Source organism: Protomyctophum parallelum (genome assembly GCF_964188405.1).
Source record: "Protomyctophum parallelum genome assembly, chromosome: 3".
NCBI lineage: Eukaryota > Metazoa > Chordata > Actinopteri > Myctophiformes > Myctophidae > Protomyctophum > Protomyctophum parallelum.
Window position 1 is genome coordinate 18,850,912 of NC_139698.1, and position 15,836 is coordinate 18,866,747.

At 42.7% G+C, this 15,836-nt stretch overlaps 1 protein-coding gene across 1 annotated transcript; it reads left to right on the forward strand.

The window, feature by feature from the left end:
* Window positions 1–6,368: 6,368 nt before the first annotated feature.
* Window positions 6,369–12,640, forward strand: LOC310856571 (guanylate-binding protein 1-like; the record flags this gene model as incomplete). The annotated part of the gene is made up of 10 exons (XM_083762040.1): window positions 6,369–6,540; window positions 6,997–7,124; window positions 7,450–7,732; window positions 7,862–8,095; window positions 8,483–8,760; window positions 9,294–9,506; window positions 10,168–10,270; window positions 11,027–11,208; window positions 11,394–11,529; window positions 12,612–12,640. 10 exons carry the CDS (start codon window positions 6,369–6,371, stop codon window positions 12,638–12,640), a joined length of 1,758 nt encoding a protein of 585 aa, XP_083618166.1.
* Between the last annotated feature and the right edge of the window lie 3,196 nt (window positions 12,641–15,836).

Here is a 15,836-nt window from a genome sequence, read left to right on the forward strand (position 1 = left end):
TTCGTCCTCGGCCTAGTGGGAATGTGGGTGCACAATTTCACGGAAATCCCGCGATGTGTTAATGATTTGCAGCATTTTGTTTGAAACTGAGCACTCCTGTGAACTTTGGAAGCCAATCTTAGCCAATCAGGATGGAGTCTGAGAAATGTGAAAGACCGGTTTGGTTGAATGGCTGTAGAGAGACTGTGTACCAATTTGCGTGATGTTTGGACAAAATCTGTAGGTGTACTGTGCAAAAACTTGTTTAGCACAAAGCGGCCTCCTGGTGGCGCTATAACAGGCCGTTGTGGAAAGTTTGGGGCAGAGGTTCATCGTTGGCATCCAGGGAGTGTGTGTGCAAAATTTGGCATCGACCGGGTTAACGGTGGCCGAGATTAGCTCCTCACGGACGGACGGACACACACACACACACACACACACACACACACACGGACGGACACACGGACGGACGGAGTGCAAAACATACTCTCCCCACATGCCTTCGGCCTGGTGGAGACAACTAGACACAGGTGCAACATAACTACAATCAACACATGATTGGCTGACACTAAACAGGTTACAGGACACAGGTGAATTACAATGCAGACTGGTGAGACAAGGCAGGTAACAACAAATGGAGCAGACAAGAAACACTATGAACACAAGTACACAATATGAGTACACTACAGACAGATATCGTGACTATATATTTACCTTTTTGATTTTGATTATCATTACAAAACATACATTAACAACTTCAGCCCAATACTATAGCTTTTTGCAAATTGCGATGCAAAAATACTTTTTCATATTTTATTTGTTTTGAAATTTCACCAAATCATAACTCGTTTTCAAGGGAGTCCTCAGGGTGCAACATACAGCAAGAACAATACAGCAACACAAAACAAACAATAAGGACATAATGCACAAACCGGACCTACATCATACATTTTGGCAACTTGTGAAATGGTTGGAAATGGAACATTCTGCAAAATAAAAATACCTTTACTGTTGGTACTTTAAGTATATTTCGATGCCAATGCAACTCAACTTTCAAAACCATAAGAATTGTGCATGTTCAGTCTGAATCAGCCCCCTCACCCCACCCCACCCCTCTTCCCCTCAATGTCTATGTTTTATTTTCTTCAGTTTACCCCCTTTTATGATGATTTCCTGTTTTTGGATTATAGAAGTGTAAATTTGTACGTCTCCAAATGTTCTGATGAATTAAAAATGGTGACAAGTGTAATGCTTTATGTTGTCGTCCACATTAACAGTTTGTGTATTGAGTTGTCCTTGAAATGTACTGTAATTCTGCAAACTGTTAATAAATACTTCAATGAATCAATCAATCAGATCAAAAACAAATAGTTAGTCTATCCACATCGGAAAGATTATAGCTTGGGATAAACCTTTGCAAACTTTTGCTCACAAATAGCTGTTTTTTAAAAGTTGTAATTGCTCTTTTTGTAAATGTTTCTAAAATTAACAACTTAATTATTTATTTATTTTCTTCCAAAAGTGTTTAAAGGTAATTGCTCTGTTTTACAGTGTTTCTACAACTTACAATTTTGTCAAAAGTTTTTTTAAGGTAGCCTAATTGTTCTTTTTGTATGTTATTGCTAGTGTTTCTACGATTTAGGCATTTAGCAGATTCTCTTAATGCAGAGCGATTTACAAGGTGATGCATCAGTACTAAAGCAGTTATCCAAGTAATCAATGTCTATGTAACGAGGTCACTCAATGTAGACAGTGGAGGAATCACACACTGATTTTATATAGTCTTTAAGTGTTCTGTTTTTGATGTCCTATAATCCTATCACAGCAGGATTGCTTATAATATCCATTAGTATGCGTCTGTGGATGAGTGATACCATCAGTGGTGCCACCAAAAATGTGGAAGGCCCTACCAACAGCCATTAAGACATGTGAATCCCATGACTCCTTCAAAACCGCTCTCAAAGGGCAGCTACGGACGGCTGCAACAATGGCCCCCGTGAAGTCTGAGTCCTCCCCCATCCCCTTTTCCCCCTCTTTTTACTTGAATTCCTTTATATGATGATTTCCTGTTTTTTATGATATGATATGATATGATATGATATGATATGATATGATATGATATGATATGATATGATATGATATGATATGATATGATATGATATTATATGATATAGTACTTTATTGTCAGTTCGCACTGATATTTGTCTTGCGGCCCAGCGGCCTTGTATGCAACACAGAATTGAAAATGGTGGACAAGTGTAACTAACGCTTTATAATGTTTTGTGTTGACTTTTGCTTTCGTTTGAAATGTACCCATTCTGCATACTGTGAAATACAAATTTCAATCAATCAATCAATGGTGGAAAAAGTACTCAAATGTTTTACTTAGGTAAAAGTATCAATACTGCAAGTGCAATATATAAATACTCTGTTACAAGTGAAAGTCCATAATTCAAAAGGTACTTGAGTGAAAGTACAAATGTATTGGCAATGGGAGTGGGTGACAATATTATCACACGAAAAGATGAAATTACCTACCTAGGTTCCATCCTGGAGGCAAATCTTTCTGGTGATAAAATGGCCACCAACGTAATCAAAAAGGTCAACCAAAGAACAGGATTCCTATACAGGATCTCCTCACTGGTCAACAAAAACACCTTGAAGACCTTAACAGGAGCCCTCGTACAAGGTTTCTTCGACTACGCTTGCACCTCCTGGTACCACAGCACCTCTAAGGCCTTTAAAACAAGGCTCCAGACTTCGCAAAACAAACTGGTCAGGCTACTACTTGGCCTCACTCCCCGAACCCACCTCACCCCTGCCCACTTTGACAGGCTTGGCTTAGGGTTGACGACAGAGTACAGCACCTTGCAATGGGTCTGGTCCACAAGATTCGCTACACCACCAAGTTACCAATGTACCTGTCTAAATACTTTCTTAATGTCAACGAAGTCCACACCCACAACACCAGAGGGAGTTCAACAAACCATGTGCAAGCCCAGATTCGGCACAAACAAGGGATTAAATTAATTTCGCTCTTATTCCACCAAAATGTGGAACGCCCTACGAACAGTCATTAAGACATGCAAATCCCTTGACTCCTTCAAAACTGCTCTCAAAGGGCACCTACGGACGACTGCAATTTGAAACTGGCCCCCGTAAAATCTGAATCCCCCACCCACCCCTGTTTCCCCTCATGTTTCTTTTCCCTTTTTACCTCCTATGATGATTTCTTGTTGACTATATAGTTTGTATATTCGTACGTCTCTAAATGTTTTTGATGAAATGAAAATGGTGGGCCCTATTGTAAACAAGTGTAATGCTTTATGGTGTCGTCCACTCACTGTTAACAGTTTTTGTATTGAGTTGTACTTGACATGTACTGTAATTCTGCAAACTGTTAATGAATCAATCAATCAATCAATCAATTGTGAGCTTGTATTCTATTTTCAAATGGCCGAATATAGAGATGAAGTGGTTACTGTATGTTTTTGTAATAATAATCAAATCTACAAACAGTACAAAGGAACAAGTAACTAAAGTTTTCAAATAAATGTAATGGAGTAAAAGTAAGCCTATACAATATTTCGATCTGAGATGTAGTGGCGCAGAAGTAAAGGTATTGGACATTGGAAATACTCAAGTAAAGTAAAATATCTCAAAGTTTACTTTTACTTGAGTTTACTTATAAGTACAGTACTTAAGTAAATGTACTTGGTTACTTATATTCCACCACTGGATACCATGATATACATCCATATACATCGTGATAAACTGTGAATTAGGTGACCTTCACACCAGAAAGCTTTACTGTGATTAAAACGTCATTCGAATCCTAATGTGCATCAAAGAACCGCATTCTACTCCGACCAAAAACGAGGGTTTCGCTTCGCTTCCAATCGCACTTGATTACGATTCGGTGCAGGTGTGAATGCAATCCGCAGCAAATAAAGGAAATGAAGCAAACAATGTGGCGGGTGAGGAGCTAACCACAGTTGGAGACGGAGAAGGCATATTTTACGCAGCACAAAGATGTCCCGTTACCGTGGATAGATAGACGTGGTCGAATGAGAAGACCGAAGCCCATGGTCGAAATGAGGATGAGTACATTAATCAATTGCTTAAGGAAAACACTGCAGTGTAGCCTACAGAATATTCTGTCTGTCTGTGCGTGCCGTAAACATGGAGTGCTGTCAGTGTGTGGGGACTTAGGCCAGGGACTTTTTCTGTCTGTGCTCAGTGCGCTGAGCTCTGTGCCTCTATGCCCAAATGAACAGTGCGTGCGGAGGGAGAGAGAGAGAGAGAGAGAGATAGAGAGAGAGAGCATGACACATGCACATTATGAGTATACTGTCATTTTAACACCATAGATTTCACTGTGTAGGTACTGTAGGTAGGCTATAGTTTATGAATTGAACACATTGATAATATTCCCTGCTGCGTTTCCTTGCTGCGCAAATTAAATATGCAAGAATCCGAACATCTCCGCCCATTCGCATCGAGTCTAAGTATTAGGTGAGAATGTGACCTTAGTTAATGGTGAATCCAGAGACACTCTGAGAAGGAAACCACTGTATCTGTGTTGTAATTTGTAAAGCAATGCTTTTTTTATATGCTCATATGTGTTGTGTATGTGTACGGCGCTTGAAAAAGTTCAAGGTCAGCCCCCGTATCCTGAGGTCGTTCTATAACTGCACCATCGAGAGCATCCATTCCTAACGGGTGGAACCATCGTGTGGTACGGAGCTGCACTGTCCGCCAGCAGAGGGCACTACAGAGGGTAGTGAAAGCAGCCCAGTGTATAATTGGAGGTGAGCTTCCCTCCCTCCAGGGAGTCTAACCTAAGTATGGTCCGTGCAATTGTAGTGATGTTGGTATACTTGAAGTACCGACAGTAAAAGTATTTTTATTTTGCAGAATGTTCCATTTCCAACCATTTCACAAGTTGACAAAATGTATGATGTAGGCCCGGTTTGTGCATTATGTCCTTATTGGTTTGTTTTGTGTTGCTGTATTGTTCTTGCTGTATGTTGTATACAGAGGAGTTATGATTTGGTGAAATTTCAGTTAATGTATGTTTTGTAATGATAATCAAAATCAAAAAGGTAAATATACCGGTAGTAACTAAAGTTTTCAAATAATAATTGGAGTAAACGTAAAATATGTGCCTCTGAAGTTGTAGTGGAGTGAAAGTTAAAAGTATAAAAAAATTGAAGTGCTCAAGTTAATCAATCAGTGTATAGCTCAAAGTACTTATAGTTACTTCCCACCACTCACTCAATAAGTCAATCAATCAATTCAATTAAATCAATCACCACTGGGTCATTCATTAAACTGGGCGGGGGACTGCCCCCTATAGCTGGCTATAAGCCTCTGTTGGTCAGACACTGTATAAAAGGACAAACAGAGTCAGTGAGATGCATGCAGTCCTTGGTGATTAAGCTTCATAGCCTGTCTTAATACTTCCCCTGTCTCTCTAGACCCGCACCAGGATTTCAATACTGAATCAGGTAAGATAATGAGACCACTTGTATTGCACTTGTTAGACCAGAAAGCATAGCTTATTATTACATGTTGGAACTTATCTGATCATTAATACTTACAGGGCTGATTTGTTATCTCTTGTGAATCGGTCATGTCTGCAGGCAGCAGGACACATTAACAATTGTATCAATGTATGGTGCTTTGAAAATGTGTTGATCATTTAAAATGTTAAGAAGTCCCACTCTTAGCACTAGAAGACAGGGATTCCCAAAAGGTTTTCTCTCAAGCCCAAAAAGATAAATGTTGTGTCTCTCCCTGGGAAAACAAAAATGCATTTAAACATTATCACTTTAAGCTGTAATTTAATAGTGAAAATAGTAAATCTACACGCACACAACGTGTCCCGATGTGAGGTTTTATGAGCTTGTAGATCTGCTAATTTCACCATTTGTTACGATGTGTTTATGTTTTAACTTGCTACTATACTGTGAGCCAAAAATGGGCCCAGGCCCATTGTTTTGGAAACAGTGGTATAGGGAGTATATGTGCTGCTGTGCATGTTGTAAATAATGCCCCTCCACCCCCCCCCCCCCTCTCTCTCTCTCTCTCTCTCTCACTCTCTCTCTCTCTGTATCATCATTATTGGTTAGTGCTAACTTTTTTGCTGCTTTTGCTTTTTGAGTTTTATGGCTTTTTCATTTATTTTATTTTATAGTTAGTCCTTCAATGGATCCTGACAGCCAGCCCACGACCCATGTGTGTTGCAATAACATGTTTGATGTTCCCCTATAATCCCCTTTAAAATAAAGCATTAATACCATCATCCTTTAGTTAACAGTGTACATATTATCCTCATGTCGCTCTATGTTTTTTCCCCTCTAGCAGTGACCATCATGGCAATGCCAATGAAAGAGCCAGTATGTCTGATAGAGAGCAGCGATGGGAAACTGCGTGTGGTTCCCAGTGCCCTGAAGATTTTAGAGCAGATTGAGCAGAAAGTGGTCGTGGTGTCAATAGTGGGCCTGTACCGAACCGGAAAGTCCTACCTTATGAACAAGCTGGCTGGGGGAAACAAAGGTGAGCATTTTCATTAAGATACATCATGAATGATACAGTACTGTGTATGTGATCCAAAAAGTCCACAAAATAGAACATCCTAGTTCAGATCATTACTAGTGCATGTGCTCACTCACATAGTACTCTGGCAAGGATCTATGTTGCTTTCAATGCATTTGAGATTAAATAAAAAGGTTACTTTTCAGGATTCCAATTAAAACATAGAAAAAACATTATTCAGTATTTAAATAAAAAAGAAAAATTGCTGATCTACAAGCTCAAAATGCGTTGCAGTGTGACGCGTTTTGAGCTTGTAGATAGGCTATTTTTTTTAATACGACAGTAATATGCAATGTGGCCCTCTGGAGTGAGTGTGGAACTATAGCGGCCCTCTCCATTGTAAAAGCTGCCCACCCCTGGTCTAGTTGTTTTTTTTATGAAATTTGCTTTGGTGTTATCCCATATTCCATCCTCAAGGATTCCCCCTGGGAGCCGCCGTGGAGTCCAAGACAAAGGGCATCTGGATGTGGTGTGTGCGTCACCCCAAGAGGGCTGACTGCACGCTGGTACTGCTGGACACAGAGGGACTGGGAGACATTAACCTGGTGAGACACTATTTTGTTGCACGTTCAAATCACGTTGCTTTTAATTACGCTATTACAGGAAGGGATTGGCAATGTGACAGAGTTTTGGGACGTTATTAGGCATGCAGTACACATTCTCTCTAAGGGTCATGATGATGTATCATCATGATACATGATATCATCATGACCCTTGACTGATCATGATGTATCAGTCAGGAGTGGACTCAGTGCAGTCATGGCAGCTGGATCCAAGCCTGGCAGATTGAATGGTGGCAAACTATGAACTAGATGTGATCAGAGTGTCAGAGTAATTTAACTAACACATCACATTTTATTTTGGTTTCAGGGAAATACGAACCATGACAACTCGATCTTTGCCATGGCGGTACTGCTCAGCAGCACCCTGGTCTACAACAGCATGGGCACCATTGATAACAGATCCTTAGAGAACCTTCATTATGTGACAGAACTGACAAAGCACATCTCAATGAAGTCCAGTAAGGATGAGGAGGAGGATGACCGTACATTTGTACGAGTCCTGCCCTCCTTTGTGTGGACCGTGCGAGATTTCTGTCTCAAACTGGAGATAGGCGGGAAAACCGTAACCGCAGACGAGTACCTGGAACACGGTCTCAAGGAGGAAAAAGGTTTCATGAACTGCTGAACATTATTTGAATACAATTGAACTATGGGCATCAGAAGCTCTTTTCTTTACACTAAAAGTTATTGTGTTCTGTATGCGTTTCGTTTTGTCAAAGGTCAAGATGAGAAGTACAACTTTCCCCGTGCCTGCCTTCGTAAATTCTTCTGGCCTCGCTCATGTTTTGTGTTTGAGAGGCCGGGCAAGCCTAACATAATGCAAGCAATGTCGAAAAAGACTGACGCCGACCTGGATCCAGACTTTGTTGAACAAGCCAAAAAGTTCACTCAACACATCTACACCAAGTCTCAGACCAAGACTGTGGGGAATGGCATAAGGGTGACTGGCAAAAGTAAGTGCATTTAAATAAAGTTACACTGCAGCCACTGGGTGTGTGGCATTTCTGTCAGTCAACAGCGTTTTGAGGGATTGAAATAGTGGATAATACCTGTGCAGTGTGCTCACTTTGTGTTTATTGCCAAGAATATAGGCCTGAGTCATATGGCCAAATATTTTTCTTTTGCTATATTTTTTGAAGGATTCGTGGCATTTGGATTATAATTGCCATGGTGCCTCTTTTTTGTTTTTTAACGTATGTTTTATCCCAGAACCTTTTCAATACCGATTCATGTCATTGTTTAACTTGAAGTATACAAAATATATCAGATGTTAATGATTCCAATCTCTGAACTATCATTACTAGTGGAACACACGTGCTGAATTGGTCTTCCTTCCGCAGTGCTCGGTCGACTGGCAGAGACATACGTGGAAGCCATCCGTGGTGGAAAGGTGCCCTGTCTGGAAAATGCTGTGCTGGCACTGGCTGAGATGGAGAACGCTAAAGCGGTGGAGCAGGCCCGGGTCCTCTATGGACAGAGAATGCAGTCGGTATGCTTCCCCACCAAGACCCTGGAGGAGCTGTCTGCAATCCATGCATCCAGTGAGAAAGTGGCCCTGGCACTTTTCATGAAACGTTCTTTCAGAGACGACAAGCAAGAATATCAGAAGAAGCTTGTGGTATGTGCCATCCATTATTCTCAGAATTAAGTGTCTCCATCCCCATTTGCAACATTTTTAAGACACCAGCTTTTAGGTCCCTTTTTTGAAACAGTTGTTTAACTACTGCTTTCCCCATTTGAGTACACTAATTATTCATAATGTATAAATGATGGATAAGGACAACGAGGCCTTTTCGTGGAGGGGTCAGAATAGAATTTGGACTTAAAATGTTATTCGCCTATAGTTACTGTTATTCGTCTATAGTACTCATTTGTTCTTGATCATTTCTGTCTGTTGTCTCACTATGGGAGCCCTTACCGCTTGTATGTGTTACGCTCCTTTAAATGGCTATGTCTGTCTGTCTGTCTGTGTGCCTCACCGCTCAGTTCGCACGTTTTTGGTAAACAATTCAGTCATGGCCCCTCAAGAATAATCTACTTGACCAGTAAAACACAATAACTTAAGATAGACAATACATGCTGGAGCACACGGTGCACACACTACAAATGAACCCATTTAGGAATATAAATAAATATTTCGACCTCTTACAGATCGCACTTCAGACGAAATATAATGAGATCTGTGAGAAGAACGTCGACGAGTCCAGGAAGGCGTGTGAACAAATCATCAAACAGGTCTTTGGACCTCTGGAGGAGACACTGGTGACTGGGCTCTACGCTGCCCCCGGAGGATACAAGAGGTTCCTCCAGGACCTCCATATGCTGACCGATACATACAGACGTGCAGAAGGCAGAGGAGTCAAGGTATGTTAGATTCCTGCCAAGCCAACTTCAGATCTGAAGTTAATAAGTTTTACTTGGATTCAGAAATCAGGGAAAGGGAGAACTGAAGCTCAAACAGTTTGAGAACCTAGGCTTAGCCTATGTTATATTGTATATTCTTCTATCAGGCAGAAACCATCTCCAAAATATAAACTTTTCAGGAAATGGAAAAAACAAGAAAAACATAGCATTGATTTATATGTATTTAAAGGTATATTCAGTGATTTCACTCAAAATACCTTATAGGTTTCGTTTTGGGCTAGGAGACAAAGCCTTTCATCCATTTAGGATAGCCAAAAACGAAACCTACGTTTTTTTGACCCCAGGGGTTAACTGGGGACAGGGAGGAACTCCTTATATGGTCAGCACACTCTATAGTAGAGAGGATTATCACAACAAAACAAAAAAATAAGTGATATTTGAATTAAGTGAAATCACTGAATATACCTTTAAAAATAGGTTTTCGTCCGACAGTGATGATATGTAATATTGACTTGTTATATTACTTACTTAGTGTGTCATCTGTAAAAAACAAAACAAACAACATAATTGAGTGGTGAGAGAACACACCCATGAATCTGTCGATGAAGACTATTCACCTCATTCAACCTGAAATGTGTGTGTGTGTGTGTGTGTGTGTCAGGCTGAGGAGGTGCTGAAGACATACCTGGATGAGAAGGCGATCATCGGCAAGGCCTTGCTGGTAGCAGATAATGACCTCTCGGAGGCACAGCGGAGAGCAGAAGGTAAAAAATCACACCCGTGTGAACTGTGAAGTGAGGGGCGCTAATATATTAAGGTCTAACTCATGTTCATTAGGTGATGTAATAGTGATGTAAAACAAACTGTGCCAACACAAACATTAAACGACATTAACAATAAAGAGACAATATGACGTAAATGACACATTATGACGTAAATTCTCCCTTCATTGTCAATGGCTTTTACAAAACAAGTTACATTGAACTAAAGACCAACATTAAGCCTGTGTATAGGAGGGGCTAGCGCCCCTCAAAAATATATACAAGCCGATATACAAGCTCACACGACTCGTTGTGAGCTTGTAGATCTGCAATTTTCAGATCTACTAGAGTAATAATATTATTATTACTCTAGTTTTTATTTTACTTGGCTGATATATGGACATGGGTGTGCTTGTGCTTTATTTGTTTATTTGGACAGGACAATGCATATTAATGGACTTCACATGGACGTAAATACACCGGATATAGCACAGTTGCTCATTTTCATCCACAGTCCTCACAAGAAACACAAAACGGAAAACAGACAGGCAAACAGTGGAATACATTTCCATAACATTACATAGGGAACACAGCATAAAAAATAAATACACCTAAAATAATCATGAATGGTTGCAGCTTTGGTTTTCAAGCAACCATTTTCTTTCAGATCTGTCAGTAATTATGACTTTGTGCGATTTGTGAACACGTTTTTTCTGACTCTTTTTTATTTAACGGTTCACTCTTTCTGGTTTCCCACAGAGGAGAAGAGAAAGCGGGACGAGTCAGAGAGAGAGAAACGGGCCACGGCGGAGCAACATGAGGAACTGCTGAGGAGGATTGCCGATCAGGAGAAGACCTTAGAGGAGGTTCTGAACCAGCTCAAGGTGAAGAGCAAGAGAGACGAGGAGACCAGGAGAGGAGAGCACGAGAAGCTGATGGCTGTGAGTGACCATATGAATAGTTTATGGAACGTTCTATCCTCTTGGATCTTCACATACACATCACATACAATCTAGTTACGTGCATGATTCAATGTCCTTGCTTATTGTCGGACGTTGGACGTGGTTTTTATTTATTTATATGGTGTTGTCTGTTGTGTAATGTGCCTGCTTATGTGTTCTTTCAGGATCTTAAGGCACAAAAGGGGAAAGCTGCTAGCAAGGAGGCGGAACGGGAGCTTCAATATCAGGCCTCTATTCTCTTGAGACAGCAGCAGGAGGAGGCACAGCAGGACAGACAGTGGTACGAACAGGCCGCTGCAGGTGCTGCAGTGTTTATCGCTGGGCCATTGTTTGGGCCATTAGGGTTAGGGCTAGCGCCATTGGTTGCGCCAATGGTTGGGAAAGTGGTTGGGCCATTGCTTGAGCAACTTGGGCAATTGTTCAAGTGACGTCAATACTGAACTGCGCAATTCATCATTTTACTTTGATTTGATGTGCGAGAGAACATTTTGAAGTACCGTAGGCTATTTGCAATACGCAGATTGCAAATTCAGGTAGTATTAATCTGTGACGGATCTGGGGCTCTGCACAACCGGATCTCTATATTTCTATACTGTTGTGTATCTATGTATCCTGTTGGTGTTTGTTATACGGGACCCTCTCGGAAATGAGATGCTGCATCTCAAGGGGCCATCCCTGCACTTATAGAAAGGCCGATGGACACCTCGAAAGGCCGCTGGCAGTTGCGTATAGCAGTGGTTCCCACACTTTGTCATGTACCCCCAAATTGATAACTAATTAGCCCGCGGACCCCCATTTGAAAAGACATACCATGCAGGGACCCCCTAAGAGAAGTGTTTTACGGCTCTAGCAGTGATTTTCAAGGACCCCCCAGTTTGACATGCATTAGTCCACGGATCCCCCATTTAATGGCCTTTCTGTCTCTGGGACCCCAATTTATATTGCATAATCAATGTTAATTTAACTGAGAGTGTACAAATGGTGTACACTTGTACACTCTCAGAGTTAAAGACCCATAAGGGTCCATTTGGTTCCAAACTATGATTTAGCTGGGTACCCCCTGGAACTCCCCCAAGGACCTCTGGGGGTCCCTGGACCCCACTTTGCGAACCACTGGCGTATAGGACAAAGTGCATATAATCAAAAATGTATGATGATGTATGACGATAAGAGTGCCCCTCACTTCACACAAGTGTGATTCATTTATATTTAAGATTGCAATTTGTATTTATTTTTAAATAATTGCATTTGTTTCATGCTATATATTTAAATGTATAATCAACAACCTAGAATAAAAGCATTTCTAAAATATGTTTTTTACTTGCCAATATTATTCATTGTCTTCATATCTCTAAATCACCGGGCACATCTGAATTATTTAGAGGTGACCCCAAGCTACAAGAACCAGTAGAGAAAAATAAACGTTTACGGACGGAACCACATTCAGTCAAAAATCACCCTTTCTTTGGCTCTGGACTATATCCTACATGGACAGTGGACACTGCCCCACAGGTATTACCGGTCGCTGCATTTCATTGGTTACCCGTCAAATCCTAAATCAACTTCAAAATTATTTTAACCACATATAAGGCATTACACGGGCTGGCCCCTCTCTACATCACAGACCTTGTGCTTCCAAAAACTAATTCAAGATCACTCCGGTCTTCAGAAGGGCCTTTTGAAAATACCGGCGACTAAACTGGTAACTAAGGGCGACCGGGCATTTGCAGTAGTTGCTCCCACACTGTGAATACATATTATAACAAAATACATACATACATGGATGCACCTGGGACGTATCCTCAGTGATGTATCCCAAGGTTATCGGGGTTTCGGGTCTCCCAACATCATACCCCTCACTCAGGTGACCCAGCCGGGGTCCCGACTTACGTCCCAGTAGCTACCCTCGATCAGTCCCATTATGGAAAAACCAGGGCCTGAACTACTCTGCAGGGACTGGGAGGTAACATTCTGGCGCGTGGAAGGACTAGGCTCTGTGGGTTGACTCCTGTCTGGGCCCCTCCTACGTCTCACCAGGTCCACTCCTGCTCTCACTAGGTCAGGCCCTGTGCGTTGCACCAGACTCCCAGCACCAGGCACTTTATTCAAGAATGGTGGATTCTCAAGCCGCAACGGTTCCGCAGGCTCCACCTTGCCCTTGGTGGTGCCGCAGGCTCCGCTTGAGGCTTGAATGGCCCTCCTAAAGGCCTCACCGTGGGTTTGTTGGGCTTCTTCGTCACGGAAGACACAGGCTGGGGCGCCAACCCATACTGCTCCCGGGTGCCGTCTACTTTCCGGCTGCCACCTGTCTCTCCGGTGGTCACCAGACTATTCCTGGTTCAGTCAGACAACTCAAGGAGGATGTAATATATATATATTTATTGATATAGGATAATCAATGCAATATATTTATTATGGTTTGGCGATGTATTGGATCTGCTTTTTAGGTACTCAGGTCAAGCGCATCAGTCCCGACCATAGGGACTCTGAATCCCCCGTACCTAAACAGTAGATCCAAAACGACAGGTGGTAGCTGGGGTGGAGGTGGGTGAGCACTTTGTATACAGCAGCGCACAGTATACAAAAAAGCAGCAGCAAGCAAGCAAGCAGGAGGATGAATACAAAACCTTCGGTTAAAGTAGCCGGTATGAGAGATTGGGTGAGCGTGTGATTGGCTGAGTGAATCATGTGGATGAGAGCCTGATGCTGCGGTGGCCCAATTAACGGCCGGCTCGCTGACTGAGGTTCCCTGACTGAACTTGCTCTGCGCATGTCTACGACAGGCGCAAATGCTCATTTGTCACGTAGTCTATTCCTATGAGTCACTATAAATAGAATAACTACAGTATAACAAAATACATACATACATGGTTGCACCTGGGACGTATCCTCAGTGATGTATCCCAAGGTCATCAGGGTTTCGGGTCTCCCAACATCATACCCCTCACTCAGGTGACGATCAGTCCCATTACCAAGATGGCCGCAGCACCAGGAGGGAGTGGGGCAGTGGTGAGCGGGTGGGGTCGACATATGCCCTTACTGGGCTGCATTCACACATTCAAGACACCTGTCATCCTGGCACGTAGGCCTATAGACAACGGCGTCAACTCCGCGGGTGCGCAAGAGCCGAAGCACCCGCTGGCAAAATAATAAGCCAATAATAATAAGTTGCGGGTGCCTTAAAATATATAGGCTACTCTAAGGTGGGCACCCACTGTCGTTATAGGAACCTTCTGCCCTTGCCTATATGAACAGAGCGCATTTATCTCTCTCTCTCTCTCTCTCTCTCTTGCTCTCTCTCTCTGCGCGCTCTCTCTCTCTCTCTGCGCTCTCTCTCTCTCTCTCTCTCTCTCTCGTTCTCTCTTTCTGCGCTCTCTCTCGCTATCTGCGCTCTCTCTCTCTCTCTCTCTCTTTCTCTCTCTCTCTCTCTCTCTCTCTCTCTCTCTCTCTCTCTCCCCCCATCTGCCGTGCACATGCAAAGAGCGCATAGTCCATTTATCGACGATCCAGCAGCACAGTAGCATACAGTAGGCCTATTAATCATCATCAATGAACATGTGTCAGCCGCTGTTGTCAAACTACCCCCCCCAACCCTATCTGTCTATCTTCATGCGCTACGACGCACAGAACGCAATGCGAGAACTCACTCTTTTAGGCCTATACTCTGTCTGAGTGCGATTACTTTAATAAAGTACTTGTAGTCTATATTTTCCGCCTAAGGCGAGTCATTGAGACACAGACAGACAGACAGACAGACAGACAGACAGACCTGTCAATGCGCTATACGAGCGCGGTGAGCTTTGATGATCGGCTAAATTAATATAGCCTTGTATATAAATTCATATGTCCTTGTAGGTTATCTATTGTGTTGGCCAGGGACCCCCCCCAGAAGGACGATCGTAATCACATTGCCTTGCGCTGTGTGTAAAATAGTATTTTTTTCAGTATGAGGCTATACGCAGCTTCTACACAAAGTGCAAAGGGACCCCCCCCCCCCCCCCCCAAGGGTCCACATGGGGTGGGAGGCACATGGATAGGAGCACAAGCGCTCAGACTGTATAGGTGCGAGAATATAGTTAACTCTAACTTCTTGCTTGCCTCTTGAAGAGGGCGGTCGCATTTTTTCTCTCCCTCCCTGTCTTCTTACCCCCCCCCCCCTTTCCACCCCCCCTATCCTTCTTCTTCCTCTTTTCTTTTTTTGGACCGGCGAGGCGCACGCGGTGGTGCGCCGATCGCCAGGCACGATGCGCGCGTAAAAAGGCCTGCTGCCCTGCAGGTTCTCCACGGGGAAAGGCAGCATGCACCCTTTCGACGTATTAATTAATACGTCACGACGAGTTGTAATACGCCGACGAAAAATAAACCGTCGAGGCGAATTATTATCAAACCGCCGCGACCTATTATAAAATACGTCGCGAACGCCGACGGATTCATATATAGCCCCGACGAAAATTAACCATTGGGGCGAATTATTAAACCGTCGGGACGAATTAATATTTAAACAGCGACCTATTGAATAATAAGCCACGACGGAAGATAATACGCTGGGACCTACGTCTCCGCCCCGAAAGGATTTCGCCCCACCTGGAGAATCCACTGAACATCAT